The sequence below is a fragment of the Pecten maximus genome, chromosome 9, assembly GCF_902652985.1.
Source record: "Pecten maximus chromosome 9, xPecMax1.1, whole genome shotgun sequence".
Taxonomy (NCBI): domain Eukaryota; kingdom Metazoa; phylum Mollusca; class Bivalvia; order Pectinida; family Pectinidae; genus Pecten; species Pecten maximus.
The window spans coordinates 19,160,074-19,185,077 of record NC_047023.1 but is presented as its reverse complement, the minus strand read 5'-3'; the positions used below and the strand labels follow the sequence as shown (position 1 = coordinate 19,185,077).

The window sequence follows — 25,004 nt, the reverse complement described above, 5'->3', positions numbered from 1 at the left end:
ACATCCATTGTATTTATAGTTGTAGTTTCATAGCAACCATAAAAACAATGAAAGTTTATATACAACAAGCGTTTAATGTTACACAGTATGATATAACTAATGATGAACTGCCTATTTAAGGATCATTGTAATTTCAAGCTATATTTGTATCTCTAACCATTAATACAATGCTTTAGAAGGTGGTAATTCATATGTAATAAAAATATCTCCCAGGTAATAACATATTTCTGTAAGTGCATATTGGGCAAACATTGCTGTGATGTTGTTTGTGATTTTAATCCAATCCACTGTGATAAAGGTCAGCTCCCCACAGGCCAAAGACACAAAAGGTTAGGACTCATGATGGAGTATTTGGCCCTACCGCTGGATGAGCTGGACTGATCATCGGTGTTACAGTCAGAGAGTGTCGCAGGCAAGGTCTGTCACCGTCTGTCACCGTGGTGCTGCGTTTACCAGTCTATATTTAGATACCACAGCTAGGGAGATGTCATAAGTCAGGGGGACAGTCATGCCCAAGGACAAACAACTGGTAACCATGGTAACATGAAAATCAACAGCTACGTACAAAACAGGAAACAGAGACACAAAGGAAATATAAATCTCATACTTTTTTTAGCATTTATTCTTTAATCAAATAATCAACAAATGGCTTTGTTTTGTCAGTCAAAGCAATCAAATTAATCACTTTCGATCATCAAACATATAAGAACCGAGACCATTTATATATAACTATAAAGATAAATTTTTCCTTATTCTGTAAACTTGTCTATAATAATAGTCACTGAGCTAATGATAATGTTAAGTTTATTCTTATTATGACGTGTCATTTTGTTTGAGTGTGTATATATATCACTATATTGTTCAGGTGTATGAGATACTGCCCCTTATAACCAATGTATTTTTGTCCCTAACCTCAATGTAAAATACGTCCAGTGTTCTGAGAATGAAGTCTATATTTAAGGTAATAAAATCATATTTTCGGAGTCTTCAGGACTATTTATAGTCCTGCATAAACCTCATTCTCCCACGCATTTATAAAACCAACTCTTCTTCTAAAGTCAAAGATGGCCTTTACAATGCAGCCATCCATATATTTATTGAGAAGCTGAGATAAGCTCTCTGACTACAGGGCAACAACTTCCAACAGTCTATCTTACCCTGGATTGGTCACCAGATCAGTCTATAAACTGCATTTAGTTACAAAGTACTAAATTTATTACCATAATGCACTTGATGTAAATGTCGCTGTTCAGTTTGTGTCTCATATAGGAAAGCATATATACCAGGTCTTTCCCTAGCAGTTGAGATCTGCCTTTACGATAGGAAGCTGAAGCTGAGGACAGTCCCGGTGACTTACGCCTCATAATGTAATGATCAAGATTTCACAAATGAAATAATCACGGATTCCAGGGTGATGCACATAAGACCCGTAGCTGGCTTATCATATCAGCGTTAATCAGTTGATCAAGCGTGCTCACTTCACATTTATTATAATAATATAAAATCAATGACAGGCACCACATATTATCCTTTAGCCAAATGCTCCAAAGATAATGATCAATCTGTTACCTTAAGGCTGCCCGATTATCTGCTGAAACTATGGCCAACAAAAGGTTAAACTGCCTTGAGAGCCACAGGTCCTCAAGCATATGATAGGTAATTAGGTTTTGTGCCTAACTCCACCAAGCCAGGAGAGAACCAAGCAGAGACCTCTTGAAATAGCACTACCTTATAGTGAGGGTTGGCATCGGTGTCCATCTCTAGGGAAATTCTCCATTGTACCATATATTACAGAAAACAAAGGGGACCTTTTTTAGAACAGACTGTAAGCATTTTGGTGCCATACACAATTTGTCTCTAGAATATTTAATGTGAAAAAAGGATACAGAAAAATAAAGGGATTTAAGGACTATCTGTAAGAATTATGGTACCATGGTATAAATAATTGTCGTTATAGAATTTTGATGTGAACAAGAGACAGAAAATATTAAGGGACTATTTCAACAGACAGTATAAGCATCTATGTACACCATATACAATGTATAGGTTGCCATAGAAACTTGAGTGTGAACAAGATATAGAAAAACAAAAGCATTTGGTGCTGAAGTCTTCAGTCAATAGTCAATCTGCTGTAGATCTTCAACAATTTTGATTAATACAATTTAAAGATGAGTTCAACTCTTTCAGCTTTTTTTGTGAAGCAGCAAAAAAGAGTTTTCTCTCCTTAGAGTTACTTCCCCTGTCAAGGTATTCCTGAGCCTTCATTTTGATGCTGTGTATTCCTTTCATAGTTCCTTCATGGCAATATTGCAGGTAAGACATATGACCAGCAGTGACTATCTAAAGGTAAGAAGTTTGATCTCATATACTTGAATTCCTGTTTCTTTTATCATTTTTCTGCTGAAATACTCAAAATTTCAAAAAATCTGTAAATTTCAAAATACAAATTAAAAATAGAGAAACTGACAATACTATATACCAAATTGATCCTGTAATAAACACAGAAGACTAACACAAAGTGAATTGAAACAAAGTAGAGATTGACTTATTGCAGGACAGTGAAATAGTTCAAATATTTTTGCTAGCATTTTCACTGAACAATAATTGGCATTGGGTCAATGAGTGAGCTTATTTAGAAGACATGGGCTTATCTCCAGACAATATGGTATTATCTTCATGGTGTCATTTACCATAAAACAAACTATAATTCAAATACTATATATTATCTAATTGGCTTCCCTTTTAATTAACACAAAACCTATTTCAAAAATATATTTACCAATAATTAATTTTTCTTTGTTTTCATGGTAAATACTCAAATGTGATTGGTCGGAAAGAAATTCCGAGAATGGCGCGAAAAATGTGAAGTCACAATACGACAATTGATGTTGCGTATTGATTTGAGAAAAAGAATCCCATTTAAAACCAGTAAAATTGTACATAAAACATGTTTTAAATTAGAAAATCATTTTCAAAAATTAATTATAAGCGTTGATGTCATTCTTTTTAGTTTCATCGGGGTATGAAACAAATTTTGTTTGCAAACTTCTGTAAGATTTGTTTCATACCCCAATGAAACTAAAAAAAAATGACATCAATGCTTAAGTAAATGTATCAAATTTTCCACTGATAAAAAATTATGCAAATGCCGGTTTTTGATCAGTTATTTATAACTCAGATTATTGATATTTTGTTCTGGAAAGTTTAGTGAATCAAAAAGAAAATATTTGTTCTTACAAAATTGAAAAAACCATTATGGAAAAAAGAAGTTCATCTATATCTTCCTTATGGCATCTTAAGAAAATAAATCAAAAATCTCTATCATCACCAACCTGTTTTCATAGTTTCCACAGCGGTAATGCTCTGTCACAGAACCAGTAACATGATACATCTAAAACCAAAATTTCAGCATGGCTGACCTCTAAAATATCTTTAGAGACTGGGTTGAGGTATGACAGATTTATCTAAGAGACTGAGGGGTACTATTTAACCTTCAAGTGACATTCTTCATATGTCAGAAACGCCCCAAAATAATGAGGCTTTACACCCGACAGGATTTTCCACTCTGCTACTTTATCATGTGTTCTTGAAACACATTTTTATTTTGGTAAAGTCAAGTGTTTCTGTTAAAGAACCGTTATACTTCATCTATAGAGACACTGGAAATTTATTCCATTGTTTTTGCTCATATCAAGATATTCCTAGCCGGGTTGTTTGGCCTTTTTGAGGCAGTAAAAATATTTTGAAATTAAAATTAATTATAGTGAATGCACCTATATGCAATAAGAACAATATCACCAGTGCACAAAAAAAAAACACCAGTACATTTAATACATCATTTAACATGGTTTTTACAGATATTTCATGCCAGAATTAAAGCACTTTTCCAGCACTTTTTCTCAATTTTTCTGGTGCATTTTTTAACAAATTTCCAGGGAATTGAGGCAATTTTAAGAATGAAAGTGCATGGTGTAAGTAAGGTGCTTAAATAGACAGCATTTGTAATAACACCAGATCTGCATACTCTTGAATTTTAAAGTAAAACAATTGTGATGATTAAAATCTTTTTGATGATTTTCTTCAGATGAATCATTGATTTCTAAGGAATCTGAAAAGCATGTTTACAGCAAGTAAGTCAATGAATTCCAGCACTTTTCCAGCACTGACCGCAAATTCCAGCACTTTTCCAGCAATGACCACAAATTTCAGCACTTTTCCAACACTGAACCCAAATTCCAGCACTTTTCCAGCACTGAACCAAAATTCAAGCTCTTTTCCAGCACTGACCCAAATTCCAGCACTTTTTATCATCTGCACCAACCATGTTTAAAGGGAAGTTTCAACATGAAATCAGAATCTGGGGAAACAATCCTTGTCTGGTATAGACAGATTTTTTATTTCTCTGGGACAGTCCTTGATTAAAAAAAATTGCATTGGCAGATCAGAGGTCAGCAACCCTTTCCTAGAGTTTAGTTAAACATATATATCCTCTTTCTGGAAAATAATAGGGGTGCCGAGCTCATAGGTTCGCTTATAAGACATGAAATCGTACAAAAGCAATGTTATGAGCATGAAAATATTCCTGCTTTGTAATCAAGCAATATCTCATTTAAGAAACGTTTCTTTTGAATGCAACCAGCTGGTTATTTAATGGAATGTAGATAAACTCTGATCTATATGCAAAACCTAATATTCATCATACCATTGTGAGAGCTCTAGTTCTCAGTCTTCAACTTCAAACTTTAGACTTTTATCTTTAGTATGTAAAACATATTTCTAATTAAGTCTTCAATAAGAAAAAAGTAGGATATGCTAAAAAAATGTGTATGACATTTCTACTTGTCATTAAAATTACTCTGGACCATAATCAATTAGGTGTTTCACAATCAGTTTGTTAGCTGGCTTCAGGTTACTTCCATGAACATTCAGAGTCAAATACAGGCAGATCTCCTTAATTTTAATACCTGGTAGCAACCTCATTGAACAACATAGGCCCCAGAGTAATTGGGGGTAAAGTGATTTGAACCAAGAACAAAACACTGCAAGGCTGTACATGATCCCATCTTTTGGAAATCCACAAACTGCCCTTACAAGGTATCAAACCACACACCTCGAATCTTCAACCGAGGTTGCAACGCCAATCTCCTACTGACCTTAACTCAAGGTTACAATGCCAATCTCCTACTGACCTTAACTCAAGGTTACAACGCCAATCTCTACTGACCTTAACTCACGGTTACAATGCCAATCTCTACTGACCTTAACTCTAAGTTACAACGCCAATCTCTACTGACCTTAACTCTAAGTTACAACGCCAATCTCTACTGACCTTAACTCTAAGTTACAACGCCAATCTCTACTGACCTTAACTCACGGTTACAACGCCAATCTCTACTGACCTTAACTCACGGTTACAACGCCAATCTCTACTGACCTTAACTCACGGTTACAACGCCAATCTCTACTGACCTTAACTCACGGTTACAACACCAATCTCTACTGACCTTAACTCTAAGTTACAATGCCAATCTCCACTGACCTTAACTCTAAGTTACAATGCCAGTCTCCACTGACCTTAACTCTAAGTTACAATGCCAATCTCCACTGACCTTAACTCTAAGTTACAATGCCAATCTCCACTGACCTTAACTCTAAGTTACAATGTCAATCTCCACTGACCTTAACTCACGGTTACAATGCCAATCTCTACTGACCTTAACTCACGGTTAAAACACCAATCTCTACTGACCTTAACTCTAAGTTACAATGCCAATCTCCACTGACCTTAACTCACGGTTACAATGCCAATCTCTACTGACCTTAACTCACGGTTACAATGCCAATCTCCACTGACCTTAACTCTAAGTTAAAACACCAATCTCTACTGACCTTAACTCGAGGTTACAATGCCAATCTCCACTGACCTTAACTCACGGTTACAATGCCAATCTCTACTGATCTTAACTCTAAGTTACAATGCCAATCTCCACTGATCTTAACTCACAGTTACAATGCCAATCTCCACTGACCTTAACTCTAAGTTACAATGCCAATCTCCACTGACCTTAACTCACGGTTACAATGCCAATCTCTACTGACCTTAACTCAAGGTTACAATGCCAATCTCTACTGACCTTAACTCACGGTTAAAACACCAATCTCTACTGACCTTAACTCACGGTTACAATGCCAATCTCCACTGACCTTAACTCACGGTTACAATGCCAATCTCTACTGACCTTAACTCATGGTTACAATGCCAATCTCCACTGACCTTAACTCTAAGTTACAATGCCAATCTCTACTGACCTTCACTCAAGGTTACAACGCCAATCTCCACTGACCTTAACTCGAGGTTACAATGCTCGATCTCCACTGACCTTAACTCTAAGTTACAACGCCAATCTCTACTGACCTTAACTCTAAGTTACAATGCCAATCTCTACTGACCTTAACTCATGGTTACAACGCCAATCTCCACTGACCTTAACTCATGGTTACAACGCCAATCTCTACTGACCTTAACTCTAAGTTACAACGCCAATCTCCACTGACCTTAACTCATGGTTACAATGCCAATCTCTACTGACCTTAACTCATGGTTACAACGCCAATCTCCACTGACCTTAACTCATGGTTACAATGCCAATCTCTACTGACCTTAACTCGAGGTTACAATGCTCGATCTCCACTGACCTTAACTCTAAGTTACAATGCTTGGTCTCCATTGACTTTAAACTGAGGTGCAATGCCCGATATCTATATACTTATATACTTGACCAGCGGCTGCATTGCCTGGTGCTCTGCTTTAAACCAAGCTCTCCTGACGGCAGAGATAAGTACAAACAACTATGTATTAGGGTAGTACTCTATCTTTTGTCATCAAACAAAACAGAATCCTGTTTGCAAAACAGGACGATAGCTGGTATGTGCTGTTGAAATAAAAATATAATTTAAAACAGGGCGATAGCTGGTATGTGCTGTTAAAATTAGAAAAAAATTGGACCAATGTTGTTAAGAATTATTGCAAATTCTTTTACCTCTAAGATATCAAATATTGATATTTGTATTATCATTGACATTGGCTAGATTAAATGTGGAATATAGATAGCTATTCATATCAGACTCCACAACAAGAACCTTAGCAGAGACAGCTGGGGTACTATCGAGTGATATGTAACCATGCCACCTAGCTTCAATCACTGTTAAAACAGGACAGAAGCTCAACAGAAAATTCTCCTAAGCTTGTATGTCACTAACAGGACAGGGCAGGAGTACAACAGACAGTTCTCCTGTTGTATGTCACTAACTACTACAAGGAGACTCTCAAAACAGGACAGAGGTACAACAGACAGTTCTCCTGTTGTATGTCACTAACTACTACAAGGAGACTCTCAAAACAGGACAGGAGTACAACAGACAGTTCTCCTGTTGTATGTCACTAACTACTACAAGGAGACTCTCAAAACAGGACAGGAGTACAACAGACAGTTCTCCTGTTGTATGTCACTAACTACTACAAGGAGACTCTCAAAACAGGACAGGAGTACAACAGACAGTTCTCCTGTTGTATGTCACTAACTACTACAAGGAGACTCTCAAAACAGGACAGAGGTACAACAGACAGTTCTCCTGTTGTATGTCACTAACTACTACAAGGAGACTCTCAAAACAGGACAGGAGTACAACAGACAGTTCTCCTGTTGTATGTCACTAACTACTACAAGGAGACTCTCAAAACAGGACAGGATTACAACAGACAGTTCTCCTGTTGTATGTCACTAACTACTACAAGGAGACTCTCAATACAGGACCGGAATACAACAGACAGTTCTCCTGTTGTATGTCACTAACTACTACAAGGAGACTCTCAAAACAGGACTGGAGTACAACAGACAGTTCTCCTGTTGTATGTCACTAACTACTACAAGGAGACTCTCAAAACAGGACCGGAGTACAACAGACAGTTCTCCTGTTGTATGTCACTAACTACTACAAGGAGACTCTCATAACAGGACAGGAGTACAACAGACAGTTCTCCTGTTGTATGTCACTAACTACTACAAGGAGACTCTCAAAACAGGACAGGATTACAACAGACAGTTCTCCTGTTGTATGTCACTAACTACTACAAGGAGACTCTCAAAACAGGACAGGAGTACAACAGACAGTTCTCCTGTTGTATGTCACTAACTACTACAAGGAGACTCTCATAACAGGACAGGAGTACAACAGACAGTTCTCCTGTTGTTTGTCACTAACTACTACAAGGAGACTCAAAACAGGACAGGATTACAACAGACAGTTCTCCTGTTGTATGTCACTAACTACTACAAGGAGACAACCAAAATAGGACAGGAGTACAACAGACAGTTCTCCTGTTGTATGTCACTAACTACTACAAGGAGACTTTGTCTTAAAATTACACTGGCTGTTCATGGGGTAATAAACCCAGCAAAAAAAACATAGTGATGTTTTTATTTGGTTGTACAAGGATGTTTGATAAAGACATCCCATGAACAGATTTTTAATAATGATGAACTGCTATATATATATCAGCACAGATATATAATTATATTCATGGTTATTTCAAACAGTAGAATATTTCATAACAATCAGTAAAGTTTTTCTTCCTTTAGGGAGATAATATCCGTCCTTTAAAGATGATTTTTGGAAGTAAGACAGGAACAGAAACATTCATGAAATGGAAATAACCTCCTCAGTGACCTAGTCAATATGTGTACCTTAGTGGGATTTTACAGGGGCCTGTTCCTTTGTAAAATACAGTTATATTGTTTGCTGATTGGGGCAATATTAACATATCTTTTATGTTTAATTTACATTTGATGAATATGAACTAGCAGTATACCTGTAAGTGCATCTGCTTAAAATAAATACTGATCAATATTTCATACAAATTGATGTACATAGACATTTAAACAATTTCTGATTGGAAAAATATGAACACAAAATTGAGAAAATACAAAGTCTCACTAGGGAAAGGGGCCTATATTCGGCCCCAAATGTACCCCAAAATATCACTGGATGTACCTGGTAAATGTTTTATATAACACACTGAATATACATGTACTATTGCCAGGCAGAGCTAGCACCAGCCACCAGCTAAGTTTTCCACTTGAAGTATAAGCTGATGAGGTTTTGTGTGTTTAGCTGCAAAACATTTTGTTTTTAATGGTATTTACAGCTCCACATGTTCACCTGTTACAACTTCACAGGTGAACTAGTTTACCCAGCATCACCTGAGGGAATGTGCTAACGATATGTTGATATACAGTGTGTATATATATATATACATTTTTCATACACGCGTCACTTTATACAGAAGCTGAAACATGTGTTCTCACAAATGTAAACAAGAACAAGGTCACAGAGGTCACACGTGTCTGTCTTCATTTGTGTTGTCGATCACATGTGTAGTAGTCTGGTCATCGTTCATACCTACGCAACTGACCACCGTAATAAACAATGAATAACACCCACATACCTAGATATACAACACACCGGTAATCTGTTCATTTAACAGTGAACGCCATTTAGAAACAGGAAACCAACCCGCGGTAGACAATTGTAAACTCAAAATATTTACAAACCAAATCGACCATTTTGGCGCTAACAACTCGCGATATCGTTCTACAAGAGAATGTTCGATTTGTCGCGTGTAGAACTACACACACACTCGTTATGCATGAACAAATCTGGCCATTGTGTGCTCTAAATCAGTATTCTCTGAAATAAAACGTAGCCGACTTAGATTTCAGATCGATATGCATTTTAACACGCACATCATATTTCCAATAGTTTTAATCAATTACCGTGACTTACCTGTTTCTCGGTGTCCTTCCCGGCCTTCAATGCAGCCGGAGTCAAAACTCGATCGCAATAGCTACCTTCCAGCAGGGCGACACCAGACGGTCTCCCGGCGGTCTCACTCTCAAAGTAAAACAATAGATTTTGATACAATATGAAATAACGGAGTTGCCATTTCCCAGTGTCCGAACTTTTCTTGTGAAGATACCCAGCTATAGTATTCTCCCGCCTCGATTTCGACGCTAGGTAGAGTAGTTGGTTTTCGTTGAAGCGGATCGCCTTCTGCATTGTGGTAGTACTGTGATGGCGAACTCATGAAATCTGAAAGCAGTGTGTGAAAAATCTTATCGCCTATTACATTTCAGTGCGTAGCAAGATATCTATATATATAACAGACTGGCCCACTCTACCTGAACAGTACGATATTTTATGATATTATTAATTAGTTAACTTCCACCAAGCTAGCATGTGCATCTGTTGTGTAACATTCATCACAACTGATGTAGCGAAACAACGCAGTAAATCTATACCTAACACATACATGTACAACTGACCTGATCATAGTGTAACCGGTTATATACATATTAGATCTATTTATCTTATAATTCTATAAATTGGAACTACTGCTGTCGATACGCAGGGAAGTAGAGCAGAGACTAATGTTTAACCGAACGAGTAATTAGTCGGTCATGTGAACTTTCACCTCATTAGTGCACGCAACAGATACAATTCCTGCAAAACTTTCATCAAGGATTTTTTTTATGACAATCGTTTATTTTTAGAGTTAGTAAAATTGTTATTTAAAAATACTGTCATTGAAGGCTGCATTCTACTCTCGGTATTATAGAAAACAGATAACTAAACCATGTCGCCAGTTTACAAGCACCGTTTGTGTTCTTTCCTTAGTGACTATTAGAGATTGCTATCTGGTTTCCGCCTGGAACTTCGAGGAAATGGCGAAATCTAGTAATGTATCGTGCTATTGCAAATAATCTCTCAGTTTTCCCACCAGACGGATCTCGCGCTAATTGGAGATATGCAATTATCAGCCAATGACATCATCGGCCGACTTCCAAACAAATCCTTATAGCGCGTGGAACTCACGCACCTTGAACTCATGCTTTTGTTAAGCACGCTATTTTTACGGGAGAAAAAAAATAAGTGAAAAAATAATTGTCCATGTAGGTCACAGAAGGAAGAAACAAATGATGGGGATAACATGGATACAGGGGATAGTGATTCCTTAATACGTACCTTAGTTGGGAGCGATATCTTCCTTACATAGCTAATCCCCACCAATCGACCAGCAAGTTAAGTAGCTATTCCTGTGTCTCACAACCATCCACGTTAATTTATGCAAAGTTTCCATTTCTGTCCGTACTCGGTGTTGAAAGTTTTAATCTCTCCAAATACAACAACGCAAAAACCTCCTTAAAACGACACACTATGAACACCTTCCGAAACTTTACAGTCTCGTCACAAGAATATTTCCACATAGATTTTTAAAGCATTTCTCGTGGAGATAATCTGTCGCAAACAAGGTATGTTAAGTATGTTTCCGCGTAATTCCGTAAAACCAAGTCATGTTTTTTGGTTATTCAATGAAATTATAACAAAAAATCTAGTTAATTTAAAATCCACACAAAGACAGATAATAAATTGTCTTGATAGTAAAATTAAATAGTCACAGCTTCTTATGGCGCTGATTGCTTTCATCAAGGTGTTTGCCGCCAATACTTGCAGTTCGCTTGTCCATAGACCGCGCTATGCAATGGCATTCAGCCGCGCCAATCGTGTGTAGAGCACCGTACGGCGCTAGTCCATGCTAGTGTCGTACACCATGTACATACATTATGAATTTTGTCACCTGCCGGTTCTGGTCGATGGCGGGCCTATGTATAGTAGTAGGGTATGCCGAGTAGATCAGGCCATACGGATATGCTCTTCTCAATATTACCCAGTGTTGTCAACTAGTATGCTGGACAGTTAGTGTCAGGCTTGACTTTGTCAGTGAGATGTTAATCGCTGTGTCGTTAGTTGCAGCGGCTGGTGGGGCCATGTGTTGTTATCCTCGTGTATGTTTAAGTAGGTAAATTCACACAGGTAGTGAATGTCGCCGGACTGCTGTCGCTATGGTGTCAGGTATCCACAAATCTGACACGAAACGTCGTTGGTATCAGCTCCTTTCAAGTTTACACGTCAAATAGCTAATAGATGGTAGAGGATTATTGATAAGCAATTAACGCATCCAATTAGGCATTGCTATCGTTTTGACGATTCCGGTGGGATTCGAACCAAGACTACGGAGAAATAATCCAAAGATCGGGTCAATATTGGTCAGCGCTCCCATTGCGATGATGATGCGGATACCGACCGATCAATTACCGACCGTATTTAGCATCGCGTTAGTTGACTGTTAAAATGAACACGTGAACAAAATAATGGTATCCAAGGTAACTCAAAGTGAGCCAATGTGTGGACACTCAATATAATTTGATAATAGGAATATAGGCTCAATATGATTCAATTTAATCATAATAGCTACTTCTTGTTTGGAATAAAGTGCTTGTACTGCCACGCGAATCGTATATATAGATTCCCGTTATTTGAGAATACTTCTGGAACTAATTTGTTTCTGGTCCTACAAAATGAATATCTGTATGCGTACATTTGTATTCGTACATCCCCGAGTGGCGACGATTCGAAAGACAGGCTCAGAGAATATGTCATCAATTTCCTATGTTCAGCGCGGTCGGCAAAATGGTGGAACAATTTGATTGTGTAAAATTGCCGAACGCCTTTATTCCGAGAATTGTTGAAAACGTTTGTATGTGCTTTTATCAGGACAGAATAGTGTCTCAACAGCGAACCCTCGGCTGTAGAGACGATATCCGTTTATAGCCAAAAGCTTTTTGTGCTTGAAATATTCTGCTGAGATGTCTGACACATTTTAATACTGATGCGAAATTTATAGAAAAAAGTTTCCGAGACAAATATTGGATACCCTTAGGTATTAGAGCCTTTGTAGGAAACGACCTGTCAGATTGTATTGTCGACGATTTTCAATATCGAACACTATAGTATCAAAATACACGAGATCATTTCCGTTATATCAGGTCACTAAAAACCTTTCTACAATAACTATAGTTACGTCAAATTATGGCAAAACACTAGTATAGTATGGCAATGTTGTTTCCCGGTATGGTCATGTCGTATCCCGGTATGGTCATATCGTATCCCGATATGGTCATGTCATATCCCGGTATGGTCATGGTCATGTCGTATCCCGGTATGGTCATATCGTATCTCGGTATGGTCATGCCGTATCCCAGTATGGTCATGTCGTATCCCGGTATGGTCATATCGTATCCCGGTATGGTCATGTCGTATCCCGGTATGGTCATGGTCATGTCGTATCCCGGTATGGTCATGTCGTATCTCGGTATGGTCATGCCGTATCCCGGTATGGTCATGTCGTATCCCGGTATGGTCATGTCGTATCCCGGTATGGTCATATCGTATCCCGGTATGGTCATGTCGTATCCCGGTATGGTCATGTCATATCCCGGTATGGTCATGTCGTATCCCGTAATGGTCATGTCGTATCCCGGTATGGTCATATCGTATCTCGGTATGGTCATGCCGTATCCCAGTATGGTCATGTCGTATCCCGGTATGGTCATATCGTATCCCGGTATGGTCATGTCGTATCCCGGTATGGTCATGGTCATGTCGTATCCCGGTATGGTCATGTCGTATCTCGGTATGGTCATGCCGTATCCCGGTATGGTCATGTCGTATCCCGGTATGGTCATGTCGTATCCCGGTATGGTCATATCGTATCCCGGTATGGTCATGTCGTATCCCGGTATGGTCATGTCATATCCCGGTATGGTCATGTCGTATCCCGTAATGGTCATGTCGTATCCCGGTATGGTAATGTCGTATCCCGGTATAGTCATGTCGTGCCCCTGTATGGTCATGTCGTGTCCCGGTATGGTCATGTCGTATCCCGGTATGGTCATGTCGTATCCCGGTATGGACATGTCGTATCCCGGTATGGTCATGTCATATCCCGGTATGGCCATGTCGTGTCCCGGTATGGTCATGTCGTATCCCGGTATGGTCATGTCGTGTCCCGGTATGGTCATGTCGTACCTCATTATGGTCATGTCGTATCCCGGTATGGTCATGTCGTACCTCGTTATGGTCATGTCGTATCCCGGTATGGCTATGTCGTGTCCCGGTATGGTCATGTCGTATCCCGGTATGGTCATGTCGTATCCCGGTATGGTCATGTCGTATCCCGGTAGGGTCATGTCATATCCCGGTATGGTCATGTCGTATCCCGTAATGGTCATGTCGTATCCCGGTATGGTCATGTCGTATCCCGGTATGGTCATGTCGTATCCCGGTATGGGTATGTCGTTTCCCGGTATGGTCATGTCGTATCCTGTAATGGTCATGTCGTATCCCGGTATGGTCATGTCGTATCTCGGTATGGGTATGTCGTATCCCGGTATGGTCATGTCGTATCCCGTAATGGTCATGTTGTATCCCGATATGGTCATGTCGTATCCCGTAATGGTCATGTCGTATCCCGGTATGGTCATGTCGTATCCCGGTATGGTCATGTCGTATCCCGGTATGGTCATGTCGTATCCCGGTATGGTCATGTCGTATCCCGGTTTGGTCATGTCGTATCTCGGTATGGTCATGTCGTATCCCGGTATGGTCATTTCGTATCCCGGTATGCTCATGTCGTGTCCCGGTATGGTCATGTCGTATCCCGGTATGGGGATGTCGTATCCCGGGAGGTATGGTCATGTCGTATCCCGGTATGGTCATGTCGTGTCCCGGTATGGTCATGTCGTGTCCCGGTATGGTCATGTCGTGTCCCGGTATGGTCATGTCGTGTCCCGGTTTGGTCATGTCGTATCCCGGTATTGTCATGCCGTATCATGGTTTGGTCATGTCGTATCCCGGTTTGGTCATGTCGTATCCCGGTATTGTCATGTCGTGTCCCGGTATGGTCATATATCCTGGTATGATCATGTTGTATGTTGCATGGGGTTCAATGTCCATGTTATGTACTGTCAAGGTCATTTGAGGACGGTTGTTAAGGACAAAGCAACTACGAAAAGACAACAAGAAACTTGTTTTCTTAAGTGACTTCACGTTGGTGTTCTCTCCTATTTAGAACATTTAGAAGAAAACATTGTAGAACTTTTCGTCGCCTTCTTCGATCACCATGTAGTGGGACAAAGTGAACCATAATATGCAATTTATAACAGATACTTTACAGCGGAAGACAGCAGACGTTGTGTGTATCTAAAATCATAACAGAAAACTGCTGTTAATATCCTCTTAAAAATATCGAATTGTCGACGTAGATATCATTTTTATAATGTCGAATTGTTGCTGTTGACATCCTCTTAATAATGTCGAATTGCTGCTGTTGACATCCTCTTAATAATGTCGAATTGCTGTTGTTTGTGGCCTCTTGATAATGTTTGTGATTTCGAAATTCTGTTGTTGACGGCCTCTTGATAATATATAAAATGTCGAAATGCCGCTATTGACGGCTTCGTGATAATGTCGAAATGCTGTTATAGGCGGCCTTTTGATGAAGTCGAAATGCTTATATTGACGGCTGTTGTTGACGGTCTCTTGATAATGTCAAGTTGCTGGTGTTGGCGGTCTCTCGATAATGTCGAAATGCTGCTGTTGACGACCTCTTGATAATGTCGAAATGCTGTTGTTGACGGTCTCTCGATAATGTCGAAATGCTGTTGTTGGCGGTCTGTTGATAATGTCAAGTTGCTGGTGTTGACGGCCTCTTGATAATGTTGATAATGCCGAATTGCTGGTGTTGGCGGTCTCTCGATAATGTCAAAACGCTGTTGTTGACGGCTTATCGATAATGTCGAAATGCTGCTGTTGACGACCTCTTGATAATGTCGAAATGCTTATGTTGACGGTCCCTTGCTAATGTTGATAATGTCAAAACGCTGTTGTTGACGGCCTCTGGATAATGCCGAATTGCTGTTGTTGACGGCCTCTTGATAATGTCGAAATGCTATTGTTGACGGCCTCTTGATAATGTCGAAATGCTGTTGTTGACGGCCTCTTGATAATGTCGAAATGCTGTTGTTGACGGCCTCTTGATAATGTCAAAATGCTGTTGTTGATGACCCCTTGATAATGTCAAAACGCTGTTGTTGACGGCTTATCGATAATGCCGAATTGCTGGTGTTGGCGGTCTCTCGATAATGTCAAAACGCTGTTGTTGACGGCTTATCGATAATGTCGAAATGCTGCTGTTGACGACCTCTTGATAATGTCGAAATGCTATTGTTGACGGTCCCTTGCTAATGTCTCATTGCCTTTTTTGACGATCCCCTGATAATGTCGAATGCTGTTGTTGAAGGCCTCTTGATAATGTCAAAACGCTGTTGTTGACGGCCTCTGGATAATGCCGAATTGCTGTTGTTGACGGCCTCTTGATAATGTCGAAATGCTATTGTTGACGGCCTCTTGATAATGTCTCATTGCCTTTTTTGACGATCCCCTGATAATGTCGAATTGCTGCTGTTGACGGCCCTTTGATAATGTCAAAATGCTGTTGTTGACGGCCTCTTGATAATGTTAAAATGCTGTTGTTAACAACCCCTTGATAATGTCGAAATACTGTTGACGGCCTCTTGATAATTTCTCATTGCCTTTTTTGGCGATCCCCTGATAATGCCGAATTGCTGTTGTTGACGGCCTCTTGATAATGTCGAAATGCTGTTGTTGAAGGCCTCTTGATAATGTGAAATGCTGTTGTTGACGGCCTCTTGATAATGTCGAATTGCTGTTGTTGAAGGCCACTTGATAATGTCGAAATGCTGTTGTTGACGATCACTTGATAATGTCAAAATGCTGTTGTTGACGGCCTCTTGATAATGTCAAAATGCTGTTGTTGACGGCCTCTTGATAATGTCGAAATGCTGTTGTTGACGATCACTTGATAATGTCGAAATGCTGTTGTTGACGGCCTCTTGATAATGTTGATGTCGAAATTCTGTTGTTGACGGCCTCTTGATAATGTCGAAATGCTGTTGTTGACGGCCTCTTGATAATGTCAAAATGCTGTTGTTGAAGGCCTCTTGATAATGTCAAAATGCTGTTGTTGAAGGCCTCTTGATAATGTCGAAATACTGTTGTTGACGGCCTCTTGATAATGTTGATGTCGAAATTCTGTTGTTGACGGCCTCTTGATAATGTCGAAATGCTGTTGTTGACGGCCTCTTGATAATGTCGAAGTGCTGCTGTTGATGACCCCTTGATAATGTCGTAATGCTGTTGTTTGTGGCCTCTTGATAATGTTGATGTCGAAATTCTGTTGTTGACGGCCTTCTACTCAAGTCTATAATGTCGAAATGCCACTGTTGACGGTTTCGTGATAATGTCGAATTGCTGTTGTTTGCGGACTCTTAAGTCGAATTTCTACTATTGAAGTCCTGTTAATATGTCTTATTGCTTATATTGAGGCTACTTGATAATTTTGAATTGCTGCTGGCGACATGACCATGATTATGTCGAATCGATCTCGCTTTACAGGTTTTCTGTCACCTTGTGGTCTCTCTATAAAGGTTCTATATTTGTGCTATTGCCAATGCTTCGGTAAGTGGCCTCTCTGTACAGGATATTTAGTTATAATACAACCATTCTTTATTTTGCGGCCTCTTTGTACAGGAAATATATTTATAATATTACCATGCCTTGTTTAGTGGCCTCTCTGTAAAGGATATATATTTATGATATCGCCATGCTTTCGTTAGTGGCCTCTCTATACAGTGTCTATAGTTATAATGTTGTGTTTTATTAAGAGGCCTCTTTGTATATTAGACTACAGTTATGGTCTCTATATACTGGTTATTTTCGAATTATCTCTCAATAAAGTTTATCTCACTTTGCAGCTTTTTTATGGTATCGAGGCACATTTGTAAAGTCTTATCCCACTTCGAGCTCTCTATTCAGTTTTTCATTACTATTTGTTTCCAGTGATCTCTAAATACGGGCAGTACCTCTGTAATGTTTTATCCATTGACCGCTCAATACAGGTTTTGTCTGTACTGGTATCTTCGTGATGTTTTATGACCGCTCTATACAGGTTTCCTCCGCCGTTCTCTCTGTTAGTGAAACGAAATCTAGCAATAGGCGGAATGATGAAGGCGATAAAACATGGCCACTTACTACCTAATTACTTGCCTAACTAACTTACTAACTAACTACATCTGTAACTAGTATAGACATACCTTTACAAGTTTCCCTAGTATAGACATACCTTTACAAGTTTCCCTAGTATAGACATACCTTTACAAGTTTCCCCTTATATAAACATACCTTTACAAGTTTCCCCTAGTAGAGACATCCCTTTACAACTTTCCCCTAGTATAGACATACCTTTACAAGTTTCCCCTAGTATAGACATACCTTTACAAGTTTCCCCTAGTATAGACACACCTTTACAAGTTTCTCCTAGTATAGACATACCTTTACAACTTTCCCCTAGTATAGACATACCTTTACAAGTTTCCCCTTATATAAACATACCTTTACAAGTTCCCCCTAGTATAGACATCCCTTTACAACTTTCCCCTAGTATAGACATACCTTTACAAGTTTCCCCCTAGTATAGACACACATTTACAAGTTTCCCCTAGTATAGACATACCTTTACAAGTTTCCCCTAGTATAGACATACCTTTACAAGTTTCCCCTAGTATAGACACACCTTTACAAGTTTCCCCTAGTATAGACATACCTTTACAAGTTTCCCCTAGTATAGACACACCTTTACATGTTCCCCCTAGTATAGAGACACCTTTACAGGTTCCCCCTAGTAAGACATACAATGTACCTTTACAAGTTTCCCCTAGTATAGACATACCTTTACAAGTTTCCCCTAGTATAGACATACCTTTACATGTCCCCCCTAGTATAGACATACCTTTACAAGTTTCCCCTAGTATAGACATACCTTTACAGGTTCCCCTAGTATAGACATACCTTTACAAGTTTCCCCTAGTATAGACATACCTTTACAAGTTTCCCCTAGTATAGCCACACCTTTACAGGTTTCCCCTAGTATAGACATACCTGTACAAGTTTTCCCTAGTATAGACATACCTTTACAAGTTTCCCCTAGTATAGACATACCTTTACAGGTTCCCCCTAGTATAGACATACCTTTACAAGTTTCCCCTAGTATAGACATACCTTTACATGTTTCCCTTAGTTAGACATACCTTTACATGTCCCCCCTAGTATAGACATACCTTTACAAGTTTCCCCTAGTATAGACATACCTTTTCAGAATTCCCTTAGTTAGACACACCTTTACAGGTTTCCCCTAGTATAGACATACCTGTACAAGTTTTCCCTAGTATAGACATACCTTTACAAGTTCCCCCTAGTATAGACATACCTTTACATGTTCCACCTAGTATAGACATACCTGTACAAGTTTCCCCTAGTATAGACATACCTTTACAAGTTTCCCCTAGTATAGACATACCTTTACATGTTTCCCCTAGTATAGACATACCTTTACAGGTTTCCCCTAGTATAGACATACCTTTACAAGTTTCCCTAGTATAGACATACCTTTACGTGTTACCCCTAGTATAGACATACCTTTACATGTTCCCCCTAGTATAGACATACCTTTACAAGTTTCCCCTAGTATAGACATACCTTTACAGGTTCCCCTAGTATAGACATACCTTTACATGTTCCCCCTAGTATAGACATACCTTTACAAGTTTCCCCTAGTATAGACATACCTTTACAGGTTCCCCTAGTATAGACATACCTTTACATGTTTCCCCTAGTATAGACATACCTTTACAAGTTTCCCCTAGTATAGACATACCTTTACAAGTTTCCCCTAGTATAGACATACCTTTACAAGTTTCCCCTAGTATAGACATACCTTTACAAGTTTCCCCTAGTATAGACATACCTTTACAAGTTTCCCCTAGTATAGACATACCTTTACAAGTTTCCCCTAGTATAGACATACCTTTTCAGGTTTCCCTTAGTTAGACATACCTTTACATGTTTCCCCTAGTATAGACATACCTTTACAAGTTTCCCCTAGTATAGACATACCTTTACAAGTTTCCCCTAGTATAGACATACATTTACAAGTTTCCCCTAGTATAGACATACAATGTACCTTTACAGGTTTCCCCTAGTATAGACATACCTTTACAAGTTTCCCCTAGTATAGACATACCTGTACAGGTTTCCCCTAGTATAGACATACCTTTACAGGTTCCCCCTAGTATAGACATACCTTTACAAGTTTCCCCTAGTATAGACACACCTTTACAAGTTTCCCCTAGTATAGACATACCTTTACAAGTTTCCCCTAGTATAGACACACCTTTACAAGTTTCCCCTAGTATAGACATACCTTTACATGTCCCCCCTAGTATAGACCTACCTTTACAAGTTTCCCCTAGTATAGACATACCTTTACAAGTTTCCCCTAGTATAGACATACCTTGTCAGGTTTCCCCTAGTATAGACATACCTTTACAAGTTTCCCCTAGTATAGACATACCTTTACATGTTCCCCCTAGTTAAGACATACCTTTACATGTTCCAACTAGTATAGACATACCTTTACAAGTTTCCCCTAGTATAGACATACCTTTACAAGTTTCCCCTAATATAGACATACCTTTACAAGTTTCCCCTAGTATAGACATACCTTTACAAGTTTCTCCTAGTATAGACATACCTTTACAAGTTTCCCCTAGTATAGACATACAATGTACCTTTTCAGGTTTCCCCTAGTATAGACATACCTTTACAGGTTCCCCTAGTATAGACATATCTTAACAAGTTTCCCCTAGAATAGACACACCTTCACAAGTTTCCCCTTGTATAGACATACCTTTACATGTTCCCCCTAGTTAAGACATACCTTTACATGTTCCAACTAGTATAGACATACCTTTACAAGTTTCCCCTAGTATAGACATACCTTTACAAGTTTCCCCTAGTATAGACATACCTTTACAAGTTTCCCCTAGTATAGACATACCTTTACAAGTTTCCCCTAGTATAGACATACCTTTACAAGTTTCCCCTAGTATAGACATACAATGTACCTTTACAAGTTTCCCCTAGTATAGACATACCTTTACAAGTTTCCCCTAGTATAGACATACAATGTACCTTTACAAGTTTCCCCTAGTATAGACACACCTTTACAAGTTTCCCCTAGTATAGACTTACCTTTACAAGTTTCCCCTAGTATAGACATACCTTTTCAGGTTTCCCCTAGTATAGACACACCTTTACAAGTTTCCCCTAGTATAGACATACCTTTACAAGTTTCCCCTAGTATAGACTTACCTTTACAAGTTTCCCCTAGTATAGACATACCTTTTCAGGTTTCCCCTAGTATAGACACACCTTTACAAGTTTCCCCTAGTATAGACATACCTTTACAAGTTTCCCTTAGTAAAGACATACCTTTACATGTTCCCCCTAGTATAGACATACCTTTACATGTTCCCCCTAGAATAGACATACCTTTACAAGTTTCTCCTAGTATAGACATACATTTACAAGTTTCCCCTAGTATAGACATACCTTTACAAGTTTCCCCTAGTATAGACATACAATGTACCTTTACAGGTTTCCCCTAGTATAGACATACCTTTACAAGTTTCCCCTAGTATAGACATACCTTTACAGGTTCCCCCAAGTATAGACATACCTTTACAAGTGTCCCCTAGTATAGACATACCTTTACAAGTTTCCCCTAGTATAGACATACCTTTACAAGTGTCCCCTAGTATAGACATACCTTTACAAGTGTCCCCTAGTATAGACACACCTTTACAAGTTTCCCCTAGTATAAACATACATTTACAAGTTTCCCCTAGTAAGACATACCTTTACAAGTTTCCCCTAGTAAAGACATACCTTTACAGGTTTCCCCTAGTATAGATATACCATTGAAATGTTTTTCTATGGGCCACTGTACACATTTTATTACGACACAATACACTATAGACTATGTAAAGTGTATACGATATTAATCGGTCGATAGTTAATACTTGGTGGCACCCTTGTGCATTCTTTTTTTGCCAGCGTGTTTATCTATTGTCGATGCTGTCAATACTCTATATTAACGATATGGCTAGGAGCCCCTCACACGTACACGTGTATACTACAACACCGCTTGGTTATTTGAGGCCTAACTAAGCCATGATAATAAATGTGTTATTCGTACGCCGCAGATCAAAGGACGATGGGATTAGCAATTTTTGTAATCAATAGATGTATTAAAAACATGTTCAGGGCATTTTCTATATTCGCACTGGAAGACAATTACTTATTGTAGTACGAGCTGAAGGAGCGTGCGTACCTACTCTAACCACCTGTTGTTAGACTGCACGGCAATCGCACGTGCCAAAATATACGTCCCAAACAAATTCGATTGTTTTAAGTGGTGCTGTGGACAGTTGAAATATTTATAAGTCAATATGTACACATGTATATCGGAGATTCTACATCCTCGTCCTCCCTGTAGTTACCTCCACCCAAGCCCTTTGCGTTGTGTTACCACTGTGCGGTGATTCCGGAGTCAGGGTCCCGATCTCGCCCTGTTAATTATTCATAAGTTTGCCGTGCCGATCTGCTAGTGGACTTGTAACGTCATTATCATACGGTAACGGCTACTAGCGCATTTCCCTTTAATTAAGGTAATATGAGACTGCCGATTGTTGGAAGATATTTCCCAATTGTTTCCAACCAGGATTAAAATAGGTCGTTGTTGTTCGTGACGCTCTATGGCAGTGTTGAGTGTATAGTCAACAAAACTGCAATAACAGAAACATGTTTATTTGCAAAAACTAACTTTCATTTGCATGTCAGAGCAATTTCAGTCAAATTGACATCTACCTTATTTCTATCCTTTATTGTTCTATGCCATACACAGCTATACTGGTGTAGACAGGCTCGGATCTATGTGTTCATTCATCCATGTAATGGTTGATGATGAAAAGCACATCAAACTGCACATCTTGATATCAACATACGAAACCCATTACCATGTAACGTGTATATAAAATATCTATTACCATGTGACGTGTATATTATATAATGGCCATTGGTGTGTGACAGGTATAATAAAATGTCGATTGTCGTGTAACATGTATGCATAATGTCCATGGCCATGTGATGTGTATATACAGTGTAGAATGTCCATTGCCGTGTGGTGTGTATATAGAATGTCCATTGCCGTGTTACGTTTATATATAATGCCATTGTCGTGTGACATTAATATATAACGTTCATTGTCGTGTGACGTTTATATAGAATGTTCATTGTCATGTGAAGTTTACTGTATATAGAATGTCCAAGGTTGTGTGACGTGTATATACAGTTGGGAGCAAACTAAACTTGGTAGTCTAGTGCACTTCAGTGCACTACAAAAGTTAACTCCAGTTAACATCGTAGTGCACCTGAGTTAACATCATAGTGCACTTGAGTTCACATCGTAGTGCACTGGAGTTAACATCGTAGTGCACTTGAGTGAACATCGTAGTGCACTAGAGTCAATATATACAAAGTACTTGATATACAATGCATAATCTCTTGAACATATAAATGTTTCATTTAAACAAAATTTCATAAATATATATACAGGGACTAGTCCATGTATATTGTGTGTGTTCATGACGGTGTGTACATTTTACTTTTATTTCAGATATGTTTATTACATGTATATAAGTATAATACATGTCACGTATTGGTAAATAGAATATACACAAAAACTGACAAAATACAGGTATCATATTACATTATTTCCACCATTAATTCCATCCATTACATCCATGCATTTACACTAAATTAAGATTAATTATAAATAAGGAAGCATGAAATATACTAGTTTTGAAATTAAAATTAAATCGATCAACATCAAGCAATATTGATTCTGCCTTCATTGAAACATATATTGTACATGCAACATAAATGTTATAGTTTGTATACCGTCAGGTATATAGTCTTTCCAGACCAGGTAAATCACACAAAATGGGATTTTGACTATTATTTTGTTGAAAGGTGTGAAAACACAGCTGAGGAATCTGGCACAAGGAGTCCAGCTGTTCTGGGCATGGCCAAAGGGCATTAAGCTTAATTAAGGGTTTACCTGTACAGGTACTGCACTAGTCAGGCATGGCTTACCCCTCCCCTAAACACTCATGTAATTATATATAATCAGTCCCCTATCTAATTTTTATCGTATGTACCTAATAAGGGGGTGTTCTCTGAACGCCAACATTTTTTTTAACAATAGGTAGGTGTTGTTTCAGGAAACAATGGGAAGGCAATTATATACGGCTTCATATAAGTTGTCTTTTTTACCTGTACAGTCACCTAAGATTTACCTGTGTTCCATACGGCATACAGAATTGTATTTTCTTACAACATACATGCATGCATTAAAGTTTAAATATCTGAAATATAAATGTATATAGAGAAAGTTAAAAATGAATATACATGTACATGTACCTCTCAGCAAAGGCAATATAGCAAGTTTTAGGGCGATATGCTGGAGCACCTACGGCAAAAACCTTTTTTTTTTGTTTTTTTGTTTTTTTAAATAGTAATGAAATAAATAAAAAATGCAAGAGCAAAACCTATTTATAACGTTTGAAGATTTTTATAATCACTTACAGTCAAACTTTATTAACCTGAACTCTGATTACTCGAAGACCCTGTTTACTATAAGTATTACTCCGGTACCGGTCAAAATCCTTCTTTTTCTGAGTAATACAAACTCGGATAATTTTAATTTAGTTGATGTCTTCAGAGAGCAACATCCTGATATTTCAAGAAATACATAACAGAAGAGTAGACCAAGAAAAAGCCAGGCTAAATTTTTTTTAGAATCTGTAAGGTAATACTCTATTATTTTAGTATCTGTAAGCTTATTACCAAGTATTGTTGATTCAGGCATATATTCCGGTTACAGATCTGACCATTCCTTCCAAGAAATTACATTGAAATTTAATTAGTTTAAAAAAGGTAGAGGTTTGTGGAAATTTACTAGTTCACTGTTACATGACCAAAATTATCTTGATATTATAAATAATACC

At 38.6% G+C, this 25,004-nt stretch overlaps 1 protein-coding gene across 1 annotated transcript; it reads right to left on the bottom strand.

The window, feature by feature from the left end:
• Nucleotides 1–12,998: 12,998 nt before the first annotated feature.
• On the bottom strand, nt 12,999–14,609 carry LOC117333913 (DNA-directed RNA polymerase II subunit 1-like). Its single transcript, XM_033893330.1, has one exon. It carries the CDS (start codon nt 14,607–14,609, stop codon nt 12,999–13,001), a length of 1,611 nt encoding a protein of 536 aa, XP_033749221.1.
• Nucleotides 14,610–25,004: the final 10,395 nt, after the last annotated feature.

Bases quoted from the DNA above. Each gene is read 5' to 3' on its own strand.
- LOC117333913 (XM_033893330.1), bottom strand. From the start codon at position 14,609: ATGACCATACCGGGACACGACATGAGCATACCGGGATACGAAATGACC.